A 27,384-nucleotide genomic window follows, 5' to 3' on the forward strand; every position below is an offset into this window, starting at 1 on the left:
CAAGACCAACGCTCAAAGCAATGGCATATGAGCATTTCTGCAAGGTAGATGTGGCAGAAGAGGGGTTAATCGGATCTCAGGTAACTAATTGCTTTGTGCAAAACCATCCGTCTGCCTGATTAGCATTAAGTGGACATGACAGTACTAATGGGCAAGGGAGCAGGGGGCAATAGGTTCAGTCTGACTCCTTAGATTACAGGGTGACATCACGCAGAGGAGTGACAAGCTGCCAGATGCTGACAGCAGGAAAACATTTCCAGGAAAGTTACTGAACATCAAGTAAAAAAAGGGACAGAAGAGATGGACGGACAACAAGATAAGTACTGCTAGCAATACGTACACACAGGGAAGAGGATAGTGAGGAAGGGATTCTTCATAGGAGGTGGATGAGAAGTAGAACGGCTATCTATGTCAAGTCTGAGGTCTTCTAAAGGGTTAGGCATGAAAGATTACTAAAGACATGGAAGACTTATGGTCCAGGGTATAGAATGAACTGAGACTGATGCTGTGGAAGAAGACAGGAGAAAGCATAAAGAGAAGGAGCATTAAAAGAGTGCTGGGAACCTAGTAATAGAAATAGAACAAACTAATGATAAGAAGCCAAAAAAATACAACACTTAGTTCAGATTAGAAAATCAAGCCACCATTGGGCCTACAGGGCATGTCCAATCCAGAGGCTATTTCAAGTGTATATGGACAATAACCAAAGGTAAGATTCTCCGGAAGAGCAGCAAGAAGGACTGATGTCTGAGGAGCAAGGACGATCTGAGATATAGCACATCCTAGTAAACACCAAGCGCTCTCCAGAAGGGTGCAATCCCTTCATATCTTGGTGACTAATTACATCACATGTTATATCTGAAGCTATTGGACAAAATGGTGCCAAAAAGATCCTGGATCCACCACAGTGTGCTCGTCCCAGCCCTCCTCATGTTCAGTGCAGGTGAGTTCTACAATATTATCACGTTATATTCAGTTGGTCTATATATATATATATATATATATATATATATATATATATATATATATATATATTTAGGTGTTTAGGTATCATATACATGTTTAGAGATGTAGCGGATCCAAATTTGCCACTGAACTCGTTCAGTTTTTGTCATGCCAGCTCTCTGCGTTATAATAATGCAGTAGGTTTATCTGCAGTACCGTGATAATCATTGTGAGCTGTGCCAAGTGCCAATATCAGCTCTGCTAAATATGTATATGTGTTTCTGTTTATATTAGAAAGATCCCCTTTGACTAGAACATGAAAGAGAGGGTGGGCAGCGTGTATCGCAGCGGCTTATCCATACTGAGTGCATTTTTGTGTTCTTTTTTAATTCTCTTTCTGATGAAGAAATTAGTCTGCACCGGTCTATCAAATGTTCTATACAATTCTATTGGGTTTGCGTTTTTTGTTTATTGTCTTTACGTTGCATCTGTTTCCATTCTGGTCTGTTCTGGTGGTTAAAAAAGTGTCGATCATAGTGACAGTTCTGAATGGTCAAATTCCTATTTCCATGTAATTTTTGCCCCCCATTATTTTTTGCTTGATAAGTAGGATAAGGATAAGCACACAGGATATGATATAAAGGATTGCTTCATGAAGGTCATGTGTAATAACTAAACGTAATAGATCAAAACTGATAGACACTGATAAAAACTGATGATATTTTTGAAAATGAATCCAAAAAGTTTATAATGAGTGAAAATAGATGTCAGTCACAAATTATTCTGATCTGTTTTGTTTTCTTTTTTTACATACCTCCAATGGGCTGTAAGGCTGCTTCTGTCCAAAATTTTAATCACAAGGGTGTCAGATGGGAGTTGTAATACAGCAATGAAGATATCAAATATTGCACTGCAATGAACCAATGATGATTTGTCCACAACTGTAAGGCTAGCACTTCACAGTGACATGTGGTTGCAGTAATATTGTGGCTTATTGTGACCATCGTGCAACAAATCGGGTTAAAGTTGGGGGCCCGTTGAGATGATCACAAGAATCCTTACTATGTCAGCAGTCTTGCGATGGTTGCAGTCATCACGATTGTTGTTCAGCCATAAGTTGCAGTGGAGCTCTAGCCGAGTTTACAAACAGCTTTGACCCAATGTATTACTTATATGCATTGTTCTATCAGATGAGGACAACACTGACATCACTATGTTCATATCCAGTAAAGGTAGGACTGTTTCCTTTATTTTTCAGCACATTGGACAGATAATTCCTCCAAACCAACCCTCCTGCGCCTTTCAGACAAACTCATGGAGGGATACAAGAAGGGTGTAAGACCTGTGTACAACTGGAGGCAGACCACCACTGTGTTTATAGATGTCATGGTATATGCTATATTAGGAGTGGTAAGTGCATTAAGACATCTGCAGCCATGGTACATATATATATATATATATATATATATATATATATATATATATATATAAATGTATTTATAGAATTTGTAACACTTGAGGGTGATTTAGCATCAAAGGCAGCAACTATCTGGACTTTACAGAGGTGTTTGTGGGGCCAAGTGCCAAATAAACTTAGCAGAGTCTAACATCCTTCCAAAAAACTTTTGAATGAATGCAGATTGGAAAGTAATAAATGGCCTAGTCCACGCATACAGCTCTAACTCACTTCTTCAACTATATTTAGTCCTTTCTCTACACTCTGACTCTGAGTGAGCTCAAGTCCCTTGACCGCCATTATTTTATGGATGGCGTACTCACCAGATCCTAGATTTCCAATTTGGTCATATGAGATCTGACCATTCGCCTTCTTGGGCTGATCTTCCAGGTTGTTCAAATGCCTATAAAACATGTCTATGCCATTGGGAGATGATCCCATACACAGCCAAAGATGGGCTGTTTGCATTCAACTTTCAATCCCATTGACCAACTTGCTGTCTGGAATATCAGCTGGAGTATCAGAGCATGTACAGTAGAACATTATAGATCTTGTGTTAAGTATGAGTTGTATAGGTTATGCCCAAAAGTGCCATATAGGACATATAGTTTAAAGGTCCATCTAGTTTACATCTAAGAAACTTTTTCCTATTAAGTATTTGCTTCTACTTGCCAGTATATGTCTTGTATGTCTTTCTGGTCATTGAATTATTCAAATATTCAAACAAACTCTAGCTGAATGACACAATTTGCTGGGAGGCTGTGATTTATCATGTGATTGGGCTAAATGTAACAAGAAATGGAAATAGTTGAAATAAGATAAAGGAAGCAATAATTGATCACTTTACAATACAGAATATACCTATGTATGATAAAGGTCTATGTATGCGTCACTCTAGTCCATAGGCTGTGTTTACTTCAAATTGAATGGGACTGAACTACAATACCACGCGCAGCTCATGAACAGAGTGGCGCTGTCTCTGATAAAAAAAAAAAAAGCAGACCTGTTTTTTTTTCTAATTATGGATAACCCCATGCAAATGTAATATGTAACTACAATAAAGTGTTATGTTTATTTCAAATGTCATTATTATTCCATATTATACATTATTTTTCACTATCTACCTAGGATGAGAAGAACCAAGTCCTTACAACGTATATTTGGTATAGGCAGGTAAAGTAACCAAACTGTGCACAATCAAAAGAATGTATGACCGTCATCTATTCACTCTGTTGGCAGTAAAATTGTATTTAATGGAATAATATCGAATAAGAATTTTAGTCTCCTCAATGTCCTATATTGAATCTGATGCAAACATTTAATCATTATAAACTCTATAGCCATCTACTGTCTTTACTATTTGGTCCCCAAGATCATATCTCCCAAGTGTGACTCATTTGGAAGGACAATCCTGACCCAAATCCCTCTTTCCCCTTCACTCTTGAAATGTCCTCATACAGATTTCCCTTAGTAATTGTATTTTATAGACCCAGAAAATTTGTCTGGTTCCTATCTGAATTTTAGTTCACATCCCAATTTCCCTGATACTGTGAAAAAATGCTAAAGAACATGTAGATGGATGAAATAGTAAATGTTTCACACAAGTGTCTCTGAAGGTTTGCTATTTAGCCTTTGGGACTGTTGGGAGACATTATTCTGCTTATACCTATAGGGTAATTTATCTGGGCTCCAGTAATGTTACTCCTGCACATGTAGCTGAGCTGAAATTGTAATGGTACTGTACTTTTCTCTGTACTTATCTTCAATGTTCCTTCTAAACCTTTGTAGCCAATGAGCTGGCCAGTTATGCACCTAAGCACTTTTCCCACTAAGGTTGTGTTCACATCACATTTAAACACTACGTTTGTGGTATCCGTTGGAAAGTTTTTCAGAACATACACTGAACGTATCCATGGAGCCCCAGTGACCCGACGTATACCAAAACAGTACCCTTTTTTTTTTACTGTATGAAATAGCAGAGCAGACTGCAGTATTCCAAACAGAGGTATCTAGTAAAAGAAAAACGTGTACTGTGCAGTATACATTTTTTTTACAATTGGACCCTCTGGACGACATATAGCACTGGATGCCTCTACAGTGGTTTATGTTGGAGCCTTCCGTCAGAAATATACATCAGGAAATACTCCAGACGTATAACTCTGATGGAAATCTCTGACGTGATGTGTACAAAGCCTAAGCTAGGCAATACAGGATAGCATCAAATAAATATTTATGTACAGGGCCCTAATAAATAGCTGGCCTAGGGCAGTGAAGAGGTTAATCTCAGAATCTCTGGTGGTCTAAGGTACTGAAGGGGTTCATTTTAGGATTCTGGTGGAGGGCAGTGAAGGGGTTAATCTTCCACATTTGGGATTCAATGCTTGACTCTCCAGGCGTCAGTGTTGTCCTGGCTGTAACAGGAAGTTGAACACTGATCGCTCAGCTTCCTGTTCTCTCCCTGCACGGATCATAGAGAGGAGTAGAGGGAGGGGATAGAGAGGAGCAGGTGTAACTGTTTAACTGCACATTTTTCTTTGGGATTGGGCAGATCGTTCATTGAGGGGTGGGAGCTAAGGGAGCCTGCGCGGAGCAGACTTTTACTGAGAGGGGACAGCTTTTGAATGTTATGGACACCTTTGAAAGGGATTTTTTTCTTTTTAATAAAAATGTCAATCACTGTGTTTAGTGCAAATTTATAATTAGTTTTTATTAAAAATAATTTATACTTTTTGAGGTACAACTGCTCTGTATTCTGCATACAGAGCAGCTGTATCTTACGCTGAATCCTGTACCTGTCAGGTCCGCGGGACTGACACGCAGGATCCACCTGTTATCCATCACATCTAAGTTCATAACTTAGATGTGATTGATTACAGGTGGATCCTGAGTGGACCCGCTGACACTGAACCCGTCAGTCCCACTGACCTGACCGATTCAGGTCTTAGCCAATGATACAGCTGCTCTGTATGCAGAATGCAGAGCAGCAGAGCAGCTGTATCACGAAAAGTAAAAATATTTTTTAATAAAAGCTAATTATAAAGTATCACCAAACACACTGATTGACCTTTTCTTTTAAAGTTGTAAATAGCCTTTAAGAACAGTGCTCAGCTTCTATCCTATGTAGAACCGCAGATAACACATCACGATATCATGATTCTTGCATCTGTAACGTTACAATGATTCTAAATATTACAGTTTATCTACCCACAGCTGTTATTTATATGTTAAACTATAATGTCAAAAGTTTTATGGTTTTTATTTTTTATTTATTCTAGCTAAATGACACATTTAGGCCTAGGTCACTCTGAGTTTTTTGACAGGGTTTTTGACAAGGAAGCCATGCCAAAAACGTCCGAAATCGCCTCCCATCGTGGGAAAAAAAAAGCGACATGCTCTTTCTTCTGGCGTTTCCATCTCTGACCTCCCATTGATATAAATGGGAGACAGAGAAACGGTTTTCGCTGCGCTTTTTGCTTGCGTTGCTCAATGGCCAAAACTCTGTGTGAACATACCCTCATCCTTTCCGCTTATTGTTTGATCCTTTTTTTCTGTAGTCATTTTGATATTAACTTGATATCGTTTTTTCTTTGCATTTTAAATAGTTTTGGGTTGATGAATTTCTGACCTGGGATCCAATGGATTATGAAAATGTGTCTCAAATTTCCATCCCTACTGAGAAGATCTGGGTCCCCGATATTCTGATTAATGAATTGTAGGTAACATTATGGCTGTTTTTAATATAGTTCTTTCGTCGTATAATTACTTAAGCTCCTAATGCAGTATTAGCATGTATTTATAGTGGGAATTTGATAGAATTTGAATGTATTGTCCACAAAATGCAAAACAAGGCAGCTTGCTTCATTTTTTCATTTTAGTTTTGGTTCAGTATTTTCATGTATAAAGCTGTTTAAATGCTGCAAAGACTCAAAGAGAAAGCCTGTAAATGTTGCTTCCCCCACCCCCAAAGAATAATGATTGAAAGCTTTTCTTGCATGAGTTTGTGTACAGAGAGAGCTGTCAATCATTCTGTGTCAGCAGGGGGAACAGGACTCACAGACTTTCTCTATGAGTCCTGGCAGCAGGCAAAGGAAATCTGTCAGCAGTATTGAGGCCTTAAAACTACTGACAACGTGATTAAGGGGAGAAGAAGGGATTGTAACGCTAGCTTTTGTCTGGCCGACAAAAAGTTGCATGAATGAGAAGCTGATGTTTAATTCCCCGAAGGCAACAGTCGCAAATGCCACACTCTGCTCCGAGTAACAGTTCTAGCGGCCAATCATGAGACCGCTAGAGACATCAATCAGAGCACAGAAGAGGGACTGGCAGCGTTCAGTGAGAAGAGCCAAAAAACACTTGCACATCAAGTATCCGCCTCAGTGGCACTTGCAACCGCAACATGGAGGAATTAAACATCGATTTCTCGGTCACGCAACTTGCAGCTTGCCTGACCGACACAAAATGTATAGTTACAATGCCCTCCCCTATATCGCACTGTCAGCAGTTTTGAGGCTTCAAAACATATTCTTTTTAAGTCTAATCAAATAATAGAAAACTACATGTCCCCGAGCTCAGCATTTCAACCTTTACCTATCCACTTTAAAGGGTAGGTCCATCTTTGCAACAGCATGTTATATTCCTCCAAGACTAATGAATGCTCTTGATTAAACATTTTCTACCGTTTTGCATGTACAGCTTCTATGCAGACCGATGTATCTCCATGGTTACAGACTACCAGATCCTGCAGTCATACTCCTTTTCAGTTGTCACATACTTCTTGATAACATGCCTTTGGTAGAATATTGGTAACCCTTTTAATAGAATACTTTGATGTATTTTTTTAAAAAACATCAAAATAATAACAGGAATCATTATAAAGAATAGGAACATCCTGCATGATTTCAAACACCTAACCTCCCTGCATGATATATTGGAGCAGAATCTCTGGTACAGTATGTCATAGCGAAAATAGGGTAGGATACTGTGTCCCCTGACAGGGAGTTATGGCAAATCCATGCAATAAAAATAAGTAGAATCAAAATTCAGCTAAGAAGTAGAATATTTTAATACATTGACTAATATTTAAAGCAGAATCAGGTAGCTGAAACATACACAACAAAGAGGCAGGCCAGACAGTTGCCACGTGGCCCATAAAGAAGAAGGAACCTGGCTTAAGTTTGCCACCTTCTCCCCAATGAGTTGCAAGGACCACCATGGGCACTGTTAGCAAACAAAGGGAAAGAACCAGTTAGAATTTCATGCTGCCCTTTTATCCTACAAGGGATTCGGGTCAAACAAGATTCTTGGGCTCCTCGTGCCTCATGTGTGTTGAACAAGCTGCAATGTGAGGCCCCATTCAAATGCTTCCTATGGGGGCCCTCTCTATTTTATATATGTTCTTGTTCTTTAGCATACTGTCATATGCTGCTGAAAATTGTCGGTATTTGGTGGACTACTAAATAATCTTTTTAGATTTTTTTTCCTGCAATCCTAGCTTAGAAAGTGCCAAAACTTAAAAATGACAAATAAAGTTTCCGTTCTGTAAAAAGCCTAACAAGGTTAGTCCAGCATGTGAGGGAAAGAGCTAACCTCCGGGATGAACGCCAAATTGTAAAAATTTTTACAAAATGTGAAATATCTCAATATCAGTAAGCCAGTTGATGTAGTACTTAGAGTAAACTATTACCTAGAAAAAAGAGAGTTCCCAATCAGGGGTTTTTCATATTTTAGAACAGTATAATTGGTTTGGTTGCTATGGTTGTGGTTGGTTGCTATGGAACGCATCACATTTTCAAATGTATCGTGTTTCCTTAGTTACAATATTAAATGACATGTAGATCAATAGTTGTGCATTATACGTTAAACATTATAGTTATCTTAAGTACTCTTTCTAAAAAAGAAAAAATATTTTATGTCACTCAGTGTGGATGTTGGAAAGTCCCCAGATATTCCCTATGTCTATGTCAACCATGAAGGCAGGGTGCAGAACTACAAGCCTATCCAAGTGGTGACGGCCTGCAGCCTCAATATCTACAACTTTCCATTTGACTTACAGAATTGCTCTTTGACGTTCACCAGCTGGCTACATACAAGTATGTTTCATACAGCAGATGCAAATTGTGCTTTATAAGTATATTCCAAATAGATTTATACAGAAACATGTTATTTGGGTTAGTAGGACATTTTTTAAATTATTAAAAAACATACATGCTTCCAGGGTTTGTTGGTGAAGGAACTACAAGAGCTTTCACCAAAATCTGAGGGAAACCTCTGGGCCTCATGTATGAAAACTATTGGAGACAAGAACTAGAGATGTTGCACATAGCAACCAATCAGATCACTGCTTTGACTCTCAGATCTGCTTTAAAAAATAAAAACTGAATTCTGATTGGTTGTTATGGAAACAACTCAAGGTTTTGTCTGCACTACTTTTCATACATGAGGCCCATTATTCTATACTGTATATATATACATATATATATATATATATATATATATATATATATATATATATATATATATATATATATACTTCTATATTTCTAACACCAACAAATTGCAGTAACATTTATTTAGTAATTTTATAATCTACATTTTTTTTTACGAGGTTGCTAAAACAACTATGACCCCTTCTAAGATGCTAAATAATTAACTTTATTTTCAAGAGACCCAAAAAATGTATCTCCTAACCTGGTTTGCTGGGTATTGTTAGACATTTGTCGTTGCACAAGGTAAGAATTGAATGGATTTTACAGGATTACAAAAACATGGCTGCTTTCTTTCAAAAACAGTGCCACACCTGTCTACAGGTGGTTTGGGGTTTTGCAGCTCAGCCCCATTCACTTCAGGAGGGCTCAGCTACAATATCAGATACAGCCCATGAACTGGTGAAGCACTGTTTCTAAAACAAAGCAGCCATTTTTTTTTATTAATCATGTACAATCCCTTGAATTTCAAACAGATATTGTACAGAAATTTGGCAATAGATTTACTTCCCATACAAACTAGATTCTTCAACAAATACTGGTGTACATGAGACAAGTATTTCAGGCTAAAGACTTCGGAAAGTGCCAAAAACTTAAAGGCTATGTAAACCTTTGTTTTATGTGATTTCAAACAACTTTTAAATTGAGTTTTATTACATTTTATTTTTACTTTTTAAGATATAGCTTCTATTTATCCTATATACATAGAAGCTGTATCATTTCGTCAAAGCCTATTCCGTCAGGTCAGCTGAACTGACGGCTCAGCTGAAAGCTGGTCCTGTGTGTCTCTGACATGCAGCATTCAGGTAATAATGATCACATCTACGTATGTTCGTTAGTTGTGATTATTATTAGCTAGATCCTATGTGTCAGAGACATGCAGGGCAAGCCTTTACCGGAGTTGTCAGTTCAGCTGACCTGACGGAATAGGCTTTGACAGAAGGATACAGCTTCTAAAAGTAAAAAAATGTATTTAATAAAAGTTCATTTAAAACTTGTTTAAAATCACATATAATATTGATTCATTATTTTTTGTAATTTTTTTTTCATTCTGGATACAAAGGTGTATATAGCCTGTAAGTTATAACCATCTCAGAAATATGCTCAGGTACGCTGTCATCACCTTGAATTCTTCAATTCTCTTCACAGATCAAGCATAGTCCTCAGCAGGCTGATCCAATGGGATAACACCTTCTAGATATTTTATTGTGCGGCATGATGGGAGTGAAATTCAGAATAAATAAAAAAAATCCAATAATTTTCTCCCCTCTCCATATGATGCTCATGCAAAATCTCACTGTACTCTATCAGTTCCTACAACTTTGAACTTCACATAAATAGATCATTTTCACTAAAAATAAATTCTATAATTACATCTTGATTTTTGGAAAAGAAAAGCTTTCCTGAAAGTCGTCCGTTACAGACAAATGAATACTTTTGATTTTACCTGAACTTGAAATCACATGATTTATAGATACTGTATATATGTATCTAGATATGTATCTAGATATCTATTGTATTTAATGACTTTTGGAGGTCTACAAGCTCCAAAAATTCTCAATGAGAAATCGTTCTTCATGGAGATTAACTGAAAAAGAGTTTGATGATACTTTGACATATTTTCTTTAGTTCAGGACATCAATGTGTCTTTATGGAGGACACCAGAAGAAGTGAAGGAAGACAAGAGTGTTTTTATGAATAAAGGGGAGTGGGAGTTGCTCTATGTGTTGTCTCAATACCGGATGTTTGTGGAACATGAGGACAGCTTTGCAGAAATGAAATTCCATGTGAGTACCGTTGAGTTTGGGTCAACAATATAGCGTTCCCTTTTTGAAATTGTATGTTTTGCTGCAAGGCTTTGTAGCTGGGGCAAAGATTCAGCTTGTTACCCTAGCCAAGGCAGACTGGTTTAAAAGTGCCCCTTTGCATGCAGCACCCAGTACAGATGCCCCGTCACCACCCTTACCTCTGCCCCTGGTCTAGTAAGATAAGTGTTTATCATAGTTCAGCATACTGTATAAGACCATCAAATGACTCAAGTGTTAAACACATTGCTTACAACCAGAACAGCCACACCTAACAATATTATGATCTTCACAGATAGGTACAATATTACTTGAAGAATAGAAAAACTTTTAATTATATTGCGTGAGCATCTTACTGATAAAGTGTTATGACATCAGCTGCCTAAATCATGTCAAAAGTTGCTACAACTATGCCGGCTAGTATCCCTGTACAGCAAGGTAGTCCTTGTAGCCAATGTTCTCATGGTGATAACATAGCGTCCATTATTTTATATGATAAATGTAACTTTTTTGGCCTTCCTACATTCTTAGACACCATGAACTCAAGGGCATACATCCAAAGAGACAGAAAGACATGCGGTTGCTTAGGGATCCTTGAAAAGAGGAGGCCCAGACCTATTTTGTCCCTTCCCATGTGCAACTGGTTGGTGGGAACTTGTGCTGGACTTCCCTCTCCAGAGAAACTGCATTGTCAGCAAATAACGGAAGTAGCAAATTAGCCCAAGGATCTGTCCTGGGTGGCAAATCCTAGCACCGTAATGGGGGACCATTTTGATTTTGGGTATGGGGCCTCCTCCCTCCTATGTACTGCACTGCATTGTCTACTTGCTATCAGCAAGTATAAATGCTTAAAATCTATTGCTTATACTTTCTAAAATACAGTTCCTTTGTATACTGTATACAGAGAAGACATATCGTTCTGTCAAAACCACGGCCGTCAATTTAGCTGAGCTGATATCTGCTTTTAAAGCTGGTCCTGTGTGTCTCCTAAATGCAGTATCCAGCTAATAACAATCACATCTATGTTTATAACTTAGATGTCATTTATATTAGCTGAATTCTGTGTGTCAGAGACACGCAGGAACAGATCTCAGCTGAGCCGTCAGTTCAGCTGTACTGACGGAATTGGCTTTGACGGAACAATACAGCTTCTTTGTATACAGGATAGATAGAAGCTGTATCTTAAAAAGTAAACTAAATTCAGCATTTTTTTTTTTTGCTTAAAAGGTGTACATAGCCTTTAATGTTTGAAGTCATTTGGTTTACAAAATCAATGGATTTGTTAGACTATTTGTTATACTAATGTTCGTTGTAATGTTCTATTTTTCACAGGTGGTTATCAAAAGAAGACCCCTCTTCTATGCTGTAAATCTTCTTCTCCCTAGCATGTTCCTTATGGTCATGGATATTATTGGCTTCTATCTACCTCCTGATAGCGGCGAAAGGGTTTCCTTCAAGATCACTCTCCTTCTAGGTTACTCTGTGTTTCTCATCATTGTATCAGACACATTACCAGCTACAGCCATTGGGACCCCATTGATAGGTAGCGTATGATATTCTATTTGTCAACTAAAGGTAGATTATAACCTACTACATGGTTTGATAATGAATTATTTTTCCTTGTGACCAATCTTAAAACTTTTTACTGATTGTCCTGGTTTCTCTCCTTGAGCTACCATGGTCCATTGTGTCCCTGAGTCTAATTACGTTTCCAAGACTTTCACGATTTTATTGCAGCTAAAAACGATATCAGTACAGAACAATCAAATAGTAAAATTATGTCTGAATATTATTGAGATGTCAAAGCACAATAAAAATTAATGATCTGAACAGATACATCAATGTCTAAGAGGTAATAAAAGGAAACAGATGTAATGAAGAAAAGCGCATTAGGAAGAGAAAGAAAAAAAATGAAACATCTGCTGTTTAAGCAAAAAAGAAATGTAGAGAAGATTCAGCAGAATACCAATACCTGCCCTTGACACATTGAATATTAAGCTACTTAGGTTCAATAGGGAGGTATGTCTATGAAGGGTAAGGCTTTGTGCACATCTGCGTTGTGCCATCCGTTCTAGCGGATCCGTCAGAGCGTCACAAGAACAGAAGTAAGGCTTCTTTCACAATATCGTTGATATACATTTACCTCTCTTCCATCAGAGGAAGAGAGGATCAAAAGATTAAACGGAAAGCAACGGTTCCGTTAGAATTACCATTGATTTCAATGGTAATTCTTTTGTTTCAGTTGCTTTCCGTTTGTCTCCGTTCGCTAGGTGTCTGTTTTTTTTTAACGGAAGCAAAAGTGTCGGCTTCAGAGCTTAGGTTTCCGTTTGCATCAACATTGATTTCAATGGGGACGGATCCGGTGCAAATGGTTTTCGTTTGTCACCGTTGTTTAAGGGTTCCGTCGTTTTGAAGGAATCAATACCATAGTCGACTGCGCTATTCATTCCGTCAAAACGAGGGAACACAACGGTCACAAACGGAACCATTTGCATCGGATCCGTCACCATTGAATTCACCGGTGATGCAAACGGAATGCTATGGTTTCCGTTTGTTTCAGTCAGGGTTCTGTTCATGGGTTCCCCTGACGGAAAGCTCAGACGGAACCCATGAATGGAGTCCCAACGCGGATGTGAATGAAGCCTTATGCATTACGTTTAACAAATCTGTTTTTGTTCTGCACATGCGCAGACTAAAAATGAAAGCAAGGAAGATGCTTTTGGATCCGTTAAAACCGGAGTATAACTGATGACAAACTGACACAAATGTAAAGAAAAGAGTAATTTTTTTTGATGGATCTGGTAAACTGATCTGTCAAAAAAAAAACATATTTTACCTTCCGTTGCATTCAGTCTGGCATCCGTCAGTCTGTCTGTTTTTTTTAAAAATTTCAACGGATCCACTAAAATGCATGCCACAACGCAGGTGTGAATGAAGCCTAACATTTTGAAAATACAGTGGATTCAGAAGTCTAAATACTCCATAATCCAATTTGATTTTAGAATATAAAATTTGCTTATTTAACCGCTTCTACCTGTGCTCCATCTTGTGACGAGCCGTGCACCTATGTGTCCATCACATGACCTGTGCAGATTTTCATCCACTGGATTTAAGAAAAGGTTCCTATTACATGACTGTAAGCAGAGATCTTGAAAAGCCTGTGGAGTTGATACAGAAAGTATATTGGAAAATTTTATATCTTTACATTTTACAAAGAATTAGTTATTTGCTGAAACCGGAATATCCCGCTAGGAATTAGGAGACATTTTGAAATAATTATGGCAGGGCCTGTTTTAAGAAGCACTTTTTATTTATTGTATTTTATTGTGCATTATTAATAAGGTTTAAAATTAGAAACAAACTATGACCAGAAGTTATAATTACCCTTATTAGACATTGCGGAGAATATTTTAGGGCGGGCCTTCCGTGGCCCAACAAATTTACTATAACTTAAATAGCAAATCTACTTAAACTCTCAGCCAGAGATGCACCAAATTAGATTTATTATGACATCTTGGGCTAAAAAAATAAAATGTAACAATTGCCAGCCTTGGGGTATGTTCCAACTGGGCAGATTAGCTGCGGAAAATCTGCAGCGTATTACAAGAGCAGCAAAGTGGATGAGATTTGAATAAATCTCATCCATCGCTGTAGAGAAAAAATCAGCAGAGAAATCACGCATTAACTGAAACTACGGTGCCTTTTTTTTGTCAAATCATGCTGCGGAACTGCTGCACTTTGTTACGGCTTTTCCCCATTGAGTTCAATGAGGAAGTAAAAGCAGCAACAAGTAGCAAATGTTGAGATTTTTGCGGCGGAAAAGCTGCAATTCTGCCACAAAAATCGCAAAATCGGTGAAAAAACGACTTTTCACAAGTTTAAATTTGATTTAAAAAAAAGTCTACACTTACCCCCTTGGCATCATAGCGACACCTCCTTGATCCCCCAGCTGTTCTCTGGCGAACAAGGCTGTAGCGTCATCACAGGAGTCTGGGCTGTACAGGGAACAGAGGGGCGCGTCGCTATCGCAATGCTAGTGAAGGTAAGTATTGCCTTTTTTTTCTGCTCTCTTTCCGCAATTTGGTTCAGTTTTGCGTTTGAGATTCCCTGCAGGTTGTAGGTCGGATACTCTGTGTACTTTAGGCAGCGGTCATTGAGCAATGCGGGCAAAAAACACTGTGAAAAAATGCTTTCTCTGCCTCCCATTGATGTCAATGGGAGGTCAGAGACGGAAACGCCCGAAGATAGGGCACGTCGCTTTTTTTTCCCACGAGAAAACACCTCCGCCTCCCATCAATGGGAGGCAATTTCGGCCGTTTTTTGCTGCGGTTTGCGACGCTGTTTCCGTGGCAAAAAACGCGTAAACGCCTAATTATGCAGCATATCCGACCTGTGTGAACAAACCCTTAAAGCTGTTGTTCCCTTTATAATAGAGGAGGTCCCCTGCTAGAGATCCCCTCTATTTGCCACAGGCCCACAGATATCAGCTGATTGCCAGAAGGGCTGTTTTTTTTTTTTTTGCTATGTAGTCATCAAATGTATAATCTAGCATTATATTACCTTTTCTGCTTTTTTCACATATTTTTTAGTTCATTTTCACTGTTTGCAGCTGCTGTTAATTTTTCTGATATTCATATGTGCTGTATTTTTCTATGAATTGTGATACGTTGCCTTTGAGTTACTTGTTTTATAATTTTATTCTGCTTTCTCCTGTTTTATAGGTGTATATTTTGTGGTCTGTATGGCACTGCTGGTGATCAGTCTGACAGAGACTATACTCATTGTTCGACTAGTGCACAAACAAGATCTTCAACCTCATGTGCCCGAATGGGTAAAGAAATTGGTCTTGGAAAAGATAACAATTTTACTATGTATCCGAAACAACAAGAAATTTACTGCATCTCACATCCACAGTTCCAATATGTCCAGACAGATGGAGAACAGCAGCACCGGTAAGATAAACTTCATCCCATAAACAGGTTTAACACACAGGAAACATCTTTGGAAATAGTATTTTAGTTATCTGTGTCACATCAGCCTTCAGGAGCGTGCAGTTGGCTTGACATTTCCTATGCATCCTTAGCAGTAGCGTAGCTAATGTAGGGCAGGGGGGCGGTGGACACTGAGATGGTGGGGCCCAGTTCCGGTCCCCCAGTGGTGGTGTGTCCCGGTTTCAGCATTCACGGTGTAATGCCAGCTCCAGCTGTGAGCGGCTCGACGCAGACAGGTGCGATGTAGTGACATCACCGCGCCTGTCTGCACAGAGCCACACACTGCACAGAGCGGAGGAGCAGAGGAATATCCTCCACTCGTCATGGGTACGGGAATAGGTAAATATTTTTTATTTTTTTAGGCACTATGGGGGATTATAGTTTGTTGTGGCAGCTAAGGGGGCTTATACTGGGTATGGGAGGGCCGCAATAGGGAAGTATACTGTATGAGGTTAGCTATGGGGGGCATTATACTGTATCGGGCGGCTTTGGGGGCATTATACTGTATGAGGGCAGCTATGGAGCATTATACTGTATGGGGAAGCTGTAAGGGCAATATACAGTATGGGGGCATTATACTGTATGGGATAGGTATGGGAGCATTATACTGTATGAGGGCAGCTATGGTGCATTATACTGTATGGGGCAGCTATATGGGCATTATACTGTATGTGGGCAGCTATGGGGCATTATACTGTATGTGGGCAGCTATGGGGCATTATACTGTGTGGGGGCAGCTATGAGGGTATTATACTGTATGTGGGCAGCTATGGGGCATTATACTGTGTGGGAGGCACTATATGGGCATTATAGTGTGTGGGGACAGCTATAGGGGCATTATACTGTGTGGGGACAGCTGTAGGGACATTATTTTGTGTGGAGGGCAGCTATGGGGGCATTATTCTGTGTGGGGAGGCACTATAGGTGCATTATACTGCGTGGGCAGCTATAAGGGCATTATACTGTGTGGGGCCACTAAGGGGTCATTATACTGCGTGGGGCCGCTAAGGGGTAATTATACTATGTGGGGTGGCACTAAGGGATCATTATACCTTGTGGGGCAGCTATCGGAGCATTAGTCTGTGTGGGGGCAGCTATAGGAGCATTATACTATGTGGAGCACACTAAAGGGTCATTATACCGTTTGTGGGCCCACTGGGTTGGGGCCCACTCAAATGTGTTTTGCCCCCTCTGTGCTAAACCCCTAGCTATGCCTCTGATCCTTAATATTGCCGCTCTCTTTGCTAAATACACAGAAACAGTAAAAAGCACTATATACAATATTGCATGGGGATGCAGTAGTATAGCTATAGGGGCTCAGACAGTGGCATAAGTGAAGCATAGGTGCCACCCCTACCAAATAACAAAAGAGGGCCCCCTGCTGCTGAGTTTACACATAGAGGCTATAGCGTGGCCGAAATGCAGCTGCAATACAGCTGGAAACCATGTCGACATGCAGTTTTACTTCAGAATGGCACATTTTTCAAATTTATTGTTAATACCACGTGGTTTTGCAGGTAGAATACAGTTTTACCTGTAAAACTGCACCGCCATTAACAGTCAATTTAAAAGCCATGCCAGTTTGCAGTAATACCGTGCCTTGGCCGTGCTGTGGCCACTGTGATTACGGGCATGGTCGGCCACGGACAGCCACCTGCATTTGCGGGCCGTGCTCCCATATAATGTATAGGAGCACGGTCCTTAAAAAATAGGACATGTCCTATCTTTTGAGGAGCCTTTCTACGGCATGGACTCCTTCCAGTAAATACATGGGAAGATGTCCATCGGCAATAGAAATGAATGGGTCCGTCATCTACGGTCAGTAATCCAAACAGACAAAATCTACGGTCGTGTGCATGGGGCCTCAGAGCTTAAAATGTAATTAAACACTGATCGCTAAAATGAAGGTGAGCTCTGTGCCGATTCATTCCTGATTGGCCGAGCGAGCGGTGTACAGACTTATAGACTTTCTATTGAGCCTGTACACTGCTCACTCGTCTTTCCAAGGAAAGCTGAACAGAGTCGATCAGAAACTAAGTCACAGTACAGGGATAATCTACTCAGTTATGTTAAAGCACATAAATGATAAAATTAGTGATGTCACAGTACAGTAGTAATGCACAAAGTAATGTCACAGTACAAGAATAATGCACACACTGATGCTACAGTATAGGGATAATGCACACAGTGATTTAACTTTACTAGAATTCTGCACTAAGTGATGTCACAGTACAGGGATACTGCACAGAGTGATATCACAGTACAGGAATAATACACCCAGTGATGTCACAGTACAAGGATTTTGCTCACAGTGATGTTACAGCACAGTTATGATAACCAGTGTAAAACTTATTATGGGGCCGCATTCAATTTTTCATGCCCCCTTCCATTGCCCATGGTCATCACTAACTACATCTTACCTCTGTGTAGAGATGGGTTCTCTAAGTTGTTGGGCCTAATAGCATCTGCTATGCCTGCTAACCTTGGTAGTTATGCCCATGGGCGCAATTTTTTTTTTCTAAAAATGTTTCTCTGATTGGGATAATTTTCTCTTTTACAGCTAAATTGACTCATTACAACTCAGAAAATGCTAAAGATTATGAAAGATCAGTAGGAGCCATTCTACCTACAAAAGAGAGCTCAATTGTGGTGGACAGTATTCTCCATGAGATTGCATCAATTCGACAGTATCTTGAGAAAAGAGATGAATACCGTGACATAGCCAAGGAATGGTTGCAAGTTGGATATGTCCTTGATGTCCTCCTCTTCCGTGTGTATCTGGTGGCAGTGCTGGCTTACACAGTTACTTTGGCAACTATGTGGTCTTACTGGCAACAAGCTTGAAAAGATTTTAACTCATAATTACCATTCATTATATAAACCAATGTGTGGCGTTATATGATTGTATTAATATAATTTATACTATTAGTGTTAATGATATACATACATAGTAGAGATAATAGATCCATTTGCAATGTTCCAGATTTGCAGCAAATCAGAGTAATTCACATTTTGAAGGATCAATGGAGAATAAAATTTTTAATGATTTGTTCATCTCTATATTTGATGTATTTTTGAAATCTAGTTGAACTGAAGTGGAACCATTTATTGAATTAATGAGTTGGTAATTTTGGGTATCCACCCTTCCTTAAAATGCGTTTTTTGAAAAATACTATAGAAGCATTCCTCTTTTTCAAAAGAGTCAATACATGGTTCTGCTTATTAGGGGAGCTCAAGCTTTTAATATTATAAGTAACGACATTAATGGGAGCCATAGCTTAGCTTTTTGGAAAGTATCTGACCGTTATGAACTAGTATCGCTAACTGTAGCAGCGGTCTCCATAAAGAGACTGACAAAAGTGGGAGAGGATGGGGGAGAGGGATGACACAGGGAATATAAAGAGTAAAATAACTTATATAAATAAGAAGAAGAGACTGCAACCAGGAACCGAGAATCCATACTCCATAAGGAAGCTCCAGATCCTCAGATCCTGGGGCAATCAAGTGAGCTTGGATCAAACAGATAGCGTCCCAAGTTAGAATGGCAGTAAACATCATGTGTGTAGCATTATCGAAACCACTACTGTACCAAGACTGTAACTGATGCAGACAAAAGTAGGATTAAGGGGAACGAAGAAACATGTACCCTGAGCTGATTCCTGGCCCAGAACCACTATATCAACATACATATCTATGAGGTACAATATAAAGGTAACAATTAAGGAGACACTAGGACACACTATATAGTGAATCACCAATCAACTGAGGCATATACTGTACTCATAATCGTAACATTAATGCAAAGGCATTGTGTAATACAGTATGAAATATTGAATAGGTAAGGTTATACTCAAGTAAAGTCTGTATGTTCATCTCTCGCTTGAGCTTTATTGGACTTAGGAGATCTCATCTTTCCTGCTGTTGACCATGGAGTGATCTGCGGTAAGTTCAGCAGATGTAGATCGGTGTGTGCTGGCATCCACAAAGGGATATCAATAGGAGCAATACTTAGCTTTTCCCATGCCTCCTGTAGGTCTTTAGGCATATGTATGACGATTCTTTTGCAGTTTTTTTCCAATTGTATGGGATTAGCATGTCCTTAAGTTTAAGCAGCAATGGACGCATCATGCGTCGCTTCGCTAGAGTGGATGCTGCTATATCCTGGAAGAGTTGGACTTTCGCCCCTTCAAATAAAATATCTGTATGTTCTCTGCTGGCTTGCAGGATAGCCGATGTGGCCACAAAGCTGGGCAATCCACATACAATGTCTCCAGGAGGGTCTGTCGCTTTCGGTACAGGGCGCAGTGCCCTGTGGATCCTCTCAATAACAATGGAGGAGGCCCATTCCTGGCCTAGTGGGTCCGCAAAGATCTGTATCGCCACCAAATGCAATGCTTCAGACGCAAAAGATTCAGGTATTCCCTTGAATCTGACGATCTTTCGTCTGCTTCTGTTTTCCTGGTCTTCCAGGAGAGTAAAAGCTTTGTTAATTTGAACTTCTTGCTGTTGCACCTTATGACTCAGGGAATCATAGAAGTTGACCGTGTCCGTGTCCACTGATTCCAAGTGCTCCACGCGGTGGCCAATATGGCGTACATCTAAGAGGTCCTTCATCATAAGGTTGAGTGCCTGTAGTATAGGTTTCTTAAGATAGACGCATGAAATTGGAGCCCTCTCTATTCGTGAAGCAGTGGAGGCAAGCACCGGATCTTTGTGCTCCTCAGAGTCTTCCTCTTGTCTCACCTCCGGAATGGTGCGTGGCGCCATTTTAGGTTGGCAGGCCGGGCTCTGAGATTACTTCAATTTTAAGAATTTGTCTAGGTCGGCCTGACCTTTGTGGGTTTTTGGCATCCCTTGTTGTTCCCCGGTATCATTCTTGCCAATTTTGACCATTTTGATCGTTGTGCCTCGCTATATTATTGATTCTGGGTCGTGTGCGTGAGGAGCTAAAAAACTAAGCCGCCATCACTGTCTGTGGTCAGGTTCCGCCCCTTATTTGTTTTAAATTTAATACAATAAAGCAGTATTGTTTTTACCTGGATCGTGTGCCATACCACTCTCTGCTATTCTGGAACTCCATCTACCTCCAATGTAAAACCATTGTCCGAAGCTCTGATACAAAACTGACATGGTGTCCAGATCTACATGTGTGGTGAGGGAACCAACATATTTTTTTCTATATTAGCAAGATATTAAACAAAGTATTGGCCAAAAACAACCAACACAATACTGCCTATTCCAGTGAATGCCCAATAACTTAAAACTGCCCGGTTGAACTGACAACATACAAAATTATGCTTCAATAATTGTCTTAGCCAACAGGGTGCCTAACCAAACTTGTGCACCCATGACACCGCAGATTCGAAAGATGTACTGTACAAGAAACCGAGCACAACTCCGGGTCAATGCCATCATTAACCGAGAGCCTTGCAGGGTAGGACAGATGGTGGATAAGGCAAAATTTAAGAGGCTCCTTCTTGGGCACTAACCCCAATGGGAAACCGTCAAATCCCCTAATGGAGGGGAATCAAAAGGCCCCGCCATCCTGCTTAAATCGACCTCTTTTAACAAATTTTCAGTAACTACATCAGGGTGAGCGTACACAGATGCCATACTCCTTCCCGGCAACCCAGACACCCCGGTCTGACTGGTATACAAAAACCAAACTCAAAACCATCACACAACAATGACGGCGCCACCCTTTCCAGATACTTATTTAGGAACTGCAGCATCTCGCCCACCCTCACCAGAGTCACCCCTCCTCTGTTAAGCACTTGCAACCTTCCCCTTTCCTTTTTTAAAGCACCTGAACAAACTGTCCGCTCCGCCACAGCAGATAGATCCAGCCATGGGAGAAAATTCCTCCTAGATGCCTGCGGCTGCGATCCAGGCAGGGACCAAGGCGCAGGAGTCCGAAATTCCCTGATAGAGTTTCTCATGCGGCGCCGGAAATGGGGAATAGCTTCAGGGCTCATTCGTTCCGGCGGCCTAAACCGGTGGGAGCGGGTCCACACAGGAACCAGGGGATCGGCAGAAGATCCACTACCACTTCCTAGGATAGACTGAAGCTGGTATAATAAAATAATTTTTCCATCTCACCGGTGTCCAGCGTCTTTATGACTAAGAACACAGTTGGCGTTTGAAACGCGTAAGCGTACTGGTCCTTTGTCTTTATGTGCTGAGTGGATTTTTAATGTGTATACAATAAATTGCTGAGATTGCTTCATGAAGTGCTCAATCATACCATTTGTTTGCTGCTGTGGACTGAAGCTGGGCCTGGAATCAGGCTTCACCATTTTCAAGCACCGCAAACCGCAGTCTATACAGCAAGCCCTCCATGCCCAGGAACAGGTACGTTCATAATCGCTATTCTGGTGCCTAACAGAGGGCAACTGACCCCTGGCTAAGTCATCGTATGGTGACCCTCCCATTGCCCCCCCCCCAATCATATGACATATATGGATGTAGCCATCTTTATCTTGACTGATAACTTTCTGCAGTGTGATATCACACAGCAAAAGCCATTGAAAAGTCATTGAAAAAGTCAAGATAAAAGACCTTGACACTTTTTAATGCGTTAAAAGTCAAGGTAAAGACGGCTACATCTGTACCTCCTTCAAGGCCATTACTTGACCTCCTAAAAGTTGACCTCCTAACAGTTTTCAACGTATAATTTTAACTGTAACTGTGCCCCCTTGCACCCAAAACACTATACCTAACATTGTCCTAGCTTAAACCTCCATCAGACCACCTTAGTCCGCTACTCCTGCGGCCCGCTATGTGGCTTCTAATTCTGGAGCACCTTTTTTTATAACTATATATTGTGCCGTACCCCTGTTATTCCTACAGGAAAAGTATGAATAAGTCTAAGGCTATACAGCAACATTGGCCGCGACACGTCACACAACCAAGGATTGCTGTGTCGCCCTGGCTGCATGACAGTAATGTAATTTTTTGGGGAAACCAGGTTCAGATTTCTTGCAACTGTCATGTTGCGGCAACCTGCGGGTCACAACGTAGCCATTCACTTTTATTAACTGCGATGCAGGCAGGACGACACAGCGATCTTTTTTTGCGGCCAAAGACGCCATGTAGCCCAAGCCTAAATTGACAGCTAGGTGTTACCATTCCCCTTTTCAAAGGGCCGTGTTGCGACACACTCTTAATCATGGCTAACAGTATCAGGGTGTATTTTAACAGCGGTTTTCGTGCTAACTGCAAAACCAAGTCAAACTGCGGTAAAGACACGGCGGTGCGGCAAATAACATAGCACAACCGCATTGTATGAATACACCCTCAGAATCCTGACCACTTCTGTAGCGTCTCTGTGATATTTACAGTAAGGCAAACATAATCTCGTTTAAAATGACAGTTTACATCGTAATCTCGCGTGATTACGCTTGCCTTGCTGTAAATATCACAGAGACACTACAGAAGTGTCAGAATTCTGAATACACATCACGTCCTGGCTGGAGGTAATGTATATTCATTGTCAGGACACTGCAGTAACGTTATAGTGTGTTTATGTGACTGCACATAGCGATATAGCGTAAATGAATGGAGAGAAGTGTATGACGCTGATTGGTCAGCGTCATACACTCCTCTGTACAATGCCCACTTGGCCAAAAAGTAAAACACGCCCAGTTGTTCATTAAGAAACTCATTAGCATAAAGCTAAAATAGGTCATAACTCCGTCAAAAATGATTGTTTTTCTAAATAAAAAACACTGCTGTAATCTACTTTACAGCGCCGATCACATTATGTACAAGATAGGCCACTTATAATGTGGTGACAGAGCCTCTTTAACAAGCATAGATCGAATTGTATGAAAGGTTTCTAGACTGTGCGCTACATCATAACAGAGATTTGAATTGTTATACCATCATACCTATAGACTACATAGATCCTATAATGAACAACAGCCTTGATAACTTGAATAAACGACACATTTTTGGGATGTATAAATTGAATACAATTAGTCCCATTGGTCTTAACATCATTACTGAAACCATTATAAAATATAACCACCAATAGCGCTAACCATGCAGTCACAGAATCAAATCTACTTCACATTTCTGTAATAAAAAACAGACATACGGAGTAGAAATTTACTAGTTTTTTGATTAAAGTATTGCAGCATGTGATTCAGCCGTTCTTTGGGAGGTACCGATATTGAATGGTAGCAACCAAATTAATACATCGAAAGCCCCCCTGTTTTATTCCACAGTAAAGATATTACTAGTATAATATCATTTAATTTATTTACTCACGTAGTCCTTAGCTAGTGTAACTTCTCCTCCTTCTTTCGACTTCTGTTTTTCGTTCTCTTCTTTTCTTCTCCCCGTGTGATGCTTGTGTTGGACATTCTTTTTTCAGGCCCGTTTTGTCCGGACCCTGGAGGCAGTCTTCTTTTGCTTGTATGTCCCTTTGAGGTGTTTGGAGGGAGACCTGGAGAGAGTTGTTCTTCCTCCTGGTGTTCCGCCTGGGTTAATGCTAGAGTCAGTGTAAGGCTCACAGCCCCAGCTAACTGCTTATAACAACAAACCGTGTTCACTATAGTTTTAATGTAGGGAGCATGTATTATTTAAATGAGGCTTGCTTCGAGCAGTCTACCATATGGCTTTTGAAACCTAATTGAATATACTCTAATTTTATCAATTTAATTTCATTTGTATTTATATTTATACACACTTATTTATAGTTTTATTTTGTATTGTTTTACCATGTAATTGTTTATGCTGATATGTATCTTAAAGTGCACATTTAAAGGTCCGACGGTAGGAATAACTACTTTTCGACAGCAATGTTTTATATCTATATGTAATAAGTTTGTACTGAATCCTTTTAATTTCCCATTGTTTTGAAAAAGTACGTGTGAACTCTGACCTTAGAGTCTCCATATGGGTCCACAGCTGTATATAAAACCTGCCAAGGCGGGCGACCGTCATTGTGTTTTTCCTAGCCTGATGAAGAGACCGGTCCGGTCTTGAAACCCGTAGCTTTCACTTTTGTTTTTTAAAGAAACACAACAATAAATAGTTGGCTAGAGTTTATGGATCAACACCAGTGACTATTTACTCGCGCGACCTGCCGGAACAGTGCCATTATTGGTTTCCCCCCTTCTTTTCTTTAATCTCTATATAGAACAGAGACTGCCACAAACAGCCTCCTGGATGTAAGCAGTGCCCACCTATAGAGGACCATTAAAGGAATCCTGAATTTGAGGAGGAATTGTTTAACTTTGGAGAAATTTAAGTGGATTGCTGAGGATCGTAAGAATCGATTGAAAGAAGGAAACTATTCAGGGCCTTAAATAAAACAGGCCTATAATCAAGCCCTACGTACGGACCAAAGTGAACTATTGGAAACAAAAGATAAATGTTGAGGCCTTGTGCTAAAATAAAATAAAATTCTATTTTTTTCCCCATCATTTTGCACTCAATACCCCATAATGACAAAGTGAAAATAGAATGTTAGTATATTTTAATAATTTATTGAAAAGGAAAAGCTAAAATATTTAATTAACATAAGTATTCAGACCCTTTACTCAGTACTTAGTTGAAGCACCTTTGGCAGTGATAACAGCATCCAGTCTTCTTGGGTATGATGTCACAAGGTTTGCACACCTGGATTTGGGAATTTTCTTCCCTCTTCTCTGCAGATCCTCTCAAGTTCTGTCAGGTAGGATGGAGATCGTCATTGTTCAATTAGGTTCAAGTCAGGGCTCTGGCTGGCCCACTCAAGGACATTCAAAGAGTTGTACTTAAGCCACTCCTGTGTTGTCTTGGCTGAGTGCATAGGGTCATTGTCTTGTTGGAAGGTGAACCTTCGGCAGAGTCTGAGGTCAGAGCACTCTGGCTCCATTCATCTTTCCCTCAACCCTTACCAGTCTCTCTGTTCCAGATGCTGAAAAACACCCCCACAGCATAATGCTGCCACAACCATGCTTCACTGTAGGGCTGGTATTGGGCAGGTGATGAGCAGTGCCTGGTTTCCTCCAGACGCGATGCTTAGAATTGAGGCCAAAATGTTGAATCTTGGTTTCATCAGACCACAGAATATTGTTTCTCACAGTCTGAGAGTCCTATAGGTGCTTTATTGCAAACTCCAGGCGGGCTTTCATGTCTCTTTTACTGAGGAGAGGCTTCTTTCTGGCCACTCTGCCATAAAGCCCAAATTGGTGGAGTGCTACAGTGATGGTTGACCTTCTGTAAGTTTCTCCCATCTGCACACAGGATTTTCGGTCGCAAAAAAAGTGCTCTAACATAAATCAACCAAGACAAAAATGAGAACAGAATTTTCCCCTTGCGCATCAGCTACTGTGATAAATTTTACGCATCTAGTCTACTTCTTAGCTGTGTGAATTTAAGTCAGTATTAGTAAATCTGCCCCAATGGGTGTATACAGTACATTCGGAAAGTCTTCAGGCCCTTTCACATTTTATTATGAAGCCAGGTGTTAAAATGAAAAAAAAAAAAAAATCACGTTTTTCCACATCCTTCTGCACTCAGTAGCCCATAATGACAAAGTGAAAACTGAATTTTCAAAATTTTTGCAAATTTATTAAAATTGAAAAACGTAAACCTCGCATGGACATAAGTATTCAGACCCTTTGCTATTACACCTGAAGTTTAGCTCTGGGGGCCACCCATTTCTCTAGATGATCTTTGAAATGTTTTCTACACCTTGATTGGAGTGCATCTGTGGTAAATTCATTTGATTGGACATGATTTGGAAAGACACACGCCTGGCTGTCCCACAGCTGACAATGCATATCAGAGCAAAAACCAAGCCATGAGGGGGAAACTGCCTGTAGAGCCCAGAGACAGCATTATGTGGAGGCACAGATCTGGAGAGGGGTACAGAACAATTCTGCTGCACTGAACGTTCCAAAGAGCACAGTGGCCTCCATAATTCTTAACCCCTTAACGCTCCAGGACATACTGTTATATCATGGTAACTGCATCGTTCGCGCTCCATGACATATTAGTATGTCATGGATGAAACACTGCAACCGTTCGCGCCAGGAGAGTTCATGAGCTGTGAAAGCTGCTGTTTCCGACAGCTCTTTAATATGTAGCTGCCTCTTTTTCAAGGGACCAAAGGTAATTGTACAATTATCTCAAAAGCTATTTAATGGGCAGCATGGGCTATTCACTCATTAATCCATCATCAATTAAGCAGGTAAAGGTCTGGAGTTGATTCCAGGTGTGGCATGTGCATTTGGAAGCTGTTGCTGTGAACCCACAACATGAGGTCAGAGAAGCTCTCAATACAGTACATTATTATTAATTAATAATTATTCATATCGGTACATTATTGAAAAAAAAGAGCGTGATCTTGTGAACTCCAAAAGGCCTGGATGTCCACGGAATACAACAGTGGTGGATAATAGCAGAATCCTTTCTATGGTGAAGAAAAAACCCTTCAAAACATCTACCCAAGTGAAGAACACTCTCCTGAAAGTAGGTGTATCAGTATCTAAGTCTACCATAAAGAGAAGATTTCATGAGAGCAAATACAGAGGGTTTACCACAAGATGCAAACCATTAATCAGCCTTAAAAAATAGAAAGGCCAGATTAGATTATACTTTGCCAAACATCTAAACAAGCCAGCCTACTTCTGGAACAGCATTCTTTGGACAGATGAAACTAAGATAAACCTGTACCAGAATGATGGGAGGAAGAAAGTATGGAGAAGGCT

At 40.1% G+C, this 27,384-nt stretch overlaps 2 protein-coding genes across 2 annotated transcripts in view; both read left to right on the forward strand.

The window, feature by feature from the left end:
* Nucleotides 1-308: 308 nt before the first annotated feature.
* On the forward strand, nt 309-18,702 carry LOC142661372 (5-hydroxytryptamine receptor 3A-like). The gene is made up of 9 exons (XM_075838753.1): nt 309-943; nt 2,204-2,355; nt 3,530-3,574; nt 6,004-6,113; nt 8,321-8,490; nt 10,513-10,670; nt 12,021-12,231; nt 15,410-15,640; nt 18,240-18,702. Exons 1-9 carry the CDS (start codon nt 850-852, stop codon nt 18,521-18,523), a joined length of 1,455 nt encoding a protein of 484 aa, XP_075694868.1. The 5' UTR covers nt 309-849; the 3' UTR covers nt 18,524-18,702.
* Nucleotides 18,703-21,047: 2,345 nt separating this feature from the next.
* The window catches only part of LOC142662591 (5-hydroxytryptamine receptor 3A-like), a 46,318-nt gene continuing 39,981 nt past the window's right edge, over nt 21,048-27,384 (forward strand). Inside the window, exon 1 of the mRNA XM_075840803.1 lies at nt 21,048-21,113. Within this exon, the coding sequence (XP_075696918.1) occupies nt 21,048-21,113 (66 nt within the window). The remainder of the gene's footprint in view (nt 21,114-27,384) is intronic.

The sequence above is a fragment of the Rhinoderma darwinii genome, chromosome 10 (assembly GCF_050947455.1).
Source record: "Rhinoderma darwinii isolate aRhiDar2 chromosome 10, aRhiDar2.hap1, whole genome shotgun sequence".
NCBI lineage: Eukaryota > Metazoa > Chordata > Amphibia > Anura > Rhinodermatidae > Rhinoderma > Rhinoderma darwinii.